General features: G+C 46.8%; 1 protein-coding gene across 1 annotated transcript; it reads right to left on the minus strand.

Annotated features, from left to right (window-relative positions):
- Positions 1-424: 424 nt before the first annotated feature.
- Positions 425-1,489, minus strand: LOC137298693 (melanoma-associated antigen E1-like). Its single transcript, XM_067830974.1, has one exon. It carries the CDS (start codon positions 1,487-1,489, stop codon positions 425-427), a length of 1,065 nt encoding a protein of 354 aa, XP_067687075.1.
- Between the last annotated feature and the right edge of the window lie 770 nt (positions 1,490-2,259).

Below are 2,259 nucleotides of genomic sequence, written 5' to 3' on the forward strand. Positions count from 1 at the left end.
GGGCGATGGAGTAGTGAACCCTCCTTCAGTAAAGAGGGGCGATGGAGTAGTGAACTCTCCTTCAGTAAAGACGGGCGATGGGGTAGTGAACTCTCCTTCAGTAAAGACGGGCGATGGAGTAGTGAACTCTCCTTTCATAAAGAGGGACGATGGGGCAGTGAACTCTCCTTTAGTAAAAGAGGGGCGATGGGGTAGTGAACTGTCCTTTAATAATGATGTGTGATGGAGTAGTGAACTCTCCTTTAGTAAAGAGGGCCGATAGGGTTGTGAACTCTCGTCTAGTGACAGAGGGGTGGTGGGGTAGTGAACTCTCCTTCAGTAACAGAGGGGCGATAGGGTAGTGAACCTTCCTTTAGTAAAGACAGGCAATCGGGTAGTGAACTCTCCTTCAGTAAATAGGGGCGATTGGGTAGTGAACTCTCCTTTAGTAACAGAGGGGCGATGGAGTAGTGAACTCTCCTTCAGTAGAGACGGGCGATGGGGTAGTGAACTCTCCTTCAGTAAAGACGGGCGATGGAGTAGTGAACTCTCCTTCAGTAAAGACGGGCGATGGAGCAGTGAACTCTCCTTCAGTAAAGACGGGCGATGGGGTAGTGAAGTCTCCTTTAGTAAAGAGGGGCGATTGGGCAGTGAAGTCTCCTTTAGTAAAGAGGGGCGATGGAGTAGTGAACTCTCCTTCAGTAAAGAGGGGCGATGGAGTAGTGAACTCTCCTTCAGTAAAGAGGGGCGATGGAGTAGTGAACTCTCCTTCAGTAAAGACGGGCGATGGAGTAGTGAACTCTCCTTCAGTAAAGACGGGCGATGGAGTAGTGAACTCTCCTTCAGTAAAGACGGGCGATGGAGTAGTGAACTCTCCTTCAGTAAAGAGGGGCGATGGAGTAGTGAACTCTCCTTCAGTAAAGACGGGCGATGGAGTAGTGAACTCTCCTTCAGTAAAGACGGGCGATGGGGTAGTGAACTCTCCTTCAGTAAAGACGGGCGATGGGGTAGTGAAGTCTCCTTCAGTAAAGAGGGGCGATTGGGCAGTGAAGTCTCCTTTAGTAAAGAGGGGCGATGGAGTAGTGAACTCTCCTTCAGTAAAGAGGGGCGATGGAGTAGTGAACTCTCCTTCAGTAAAGACGGGCGATGGAGTAGTGAACTCTCCTTTAGTAAAGACGGGCGATGGAGTAGTGAACTCTTCTTCAGTAAAGACGGGCGATGGGGTAGTGAACTCTCCTTTAGTAAAGAGGAGCCATGGGGTAGTGAACTCTCCTTCAGTAAAGAGGGGCGATGGAGTAGTGAACTCTCCTTCAGTAAAGAGGGGCGATGGAGTAGTGAACTCTCCTTCAGTAAAGAGGGGCGATGGAGTAGTGAACTCTCCTTCAGTAAAGAGGGGCGATGGAGTAGTTAACTCTCCTTCAGTAAAGAGGGGCGATGGAGTAGTGAACTCTCCTTCAGTAAAGACGGGCGATGGAGTAGTACAGTGGTTGAAGACAACGATTATGCACATGGGTACAACGTCTGAAGTCCATGCTAATGCTGGAATATGACTCAAGGCGCTGTGAATTTAAACTCACACGCTCAAAAAACTACTTTTTGTTTATTGACAGATTTAGGCAGTCACAAGGATAGACGCTTCCCTTGAAGCAGCGTTACTGCAAATATACTGGACACCCAAAGCAACCTGCCAATACGTGTTGTGATTAAACACACTACACCTTAAAACAATATGAATATCCTGAACAAGAACCCATTGGCAGGCAGTGCCAGTAAGGCTGTTGCAATTTAAGTTGCATTGTGTTAATACTTTCTTGTACCAAGCTGCAGTGTTACTAGTGCCTGAGCATTGTTTACGCCGCACTCAGCAATATTCCAACCATATGATGACGGCCTGTGAATAATTAAATCTGGACCAGACAATCCAGTGATCAACAGCATAAGCATCAATAAACGCAACTGGGAACCGATGACATGTGTCAACCAAGTCAGCGAGCCTGATCAGATGTGGGGTTAGTCGCCTCTTACAAACATGGGTTGCTGAAAATCAATAGTAGTAGTAGTAGTAGTAGTAGTAGTAGTAGTAGTAGTAGTAGTAGTAGTAGTAGTAGTAGTAGTAGTACAATAACTTTACTCACTGTACTGATGAATAATGAATAGACGTGACATTGTACAAATTATACCCGATCCATTTCATAGCCTCTCACAGCTTGTCAGAAGCCATCCATTCAAGGTGGCGTCCATGTTTTACAAAGCTGTCAGTCAAACTCAAACAGGCACAAA

The sequence above is a fragment of the Haliotis asinina genome, chromosome 10, assembly GCF_037392515.1.
Source record: "Haliotis asinina isolate JCU_RB_2024 chromosome 10, JCU_Hal_asi_v2, whole genome shotgun sequence".
Classification (NCBI taxonomy): Eukaryota; Metazoa; Mollusca; class Gastropoda; order Lepetellida; family Haliotidae; genus Haliotis; species Haliotis asinina.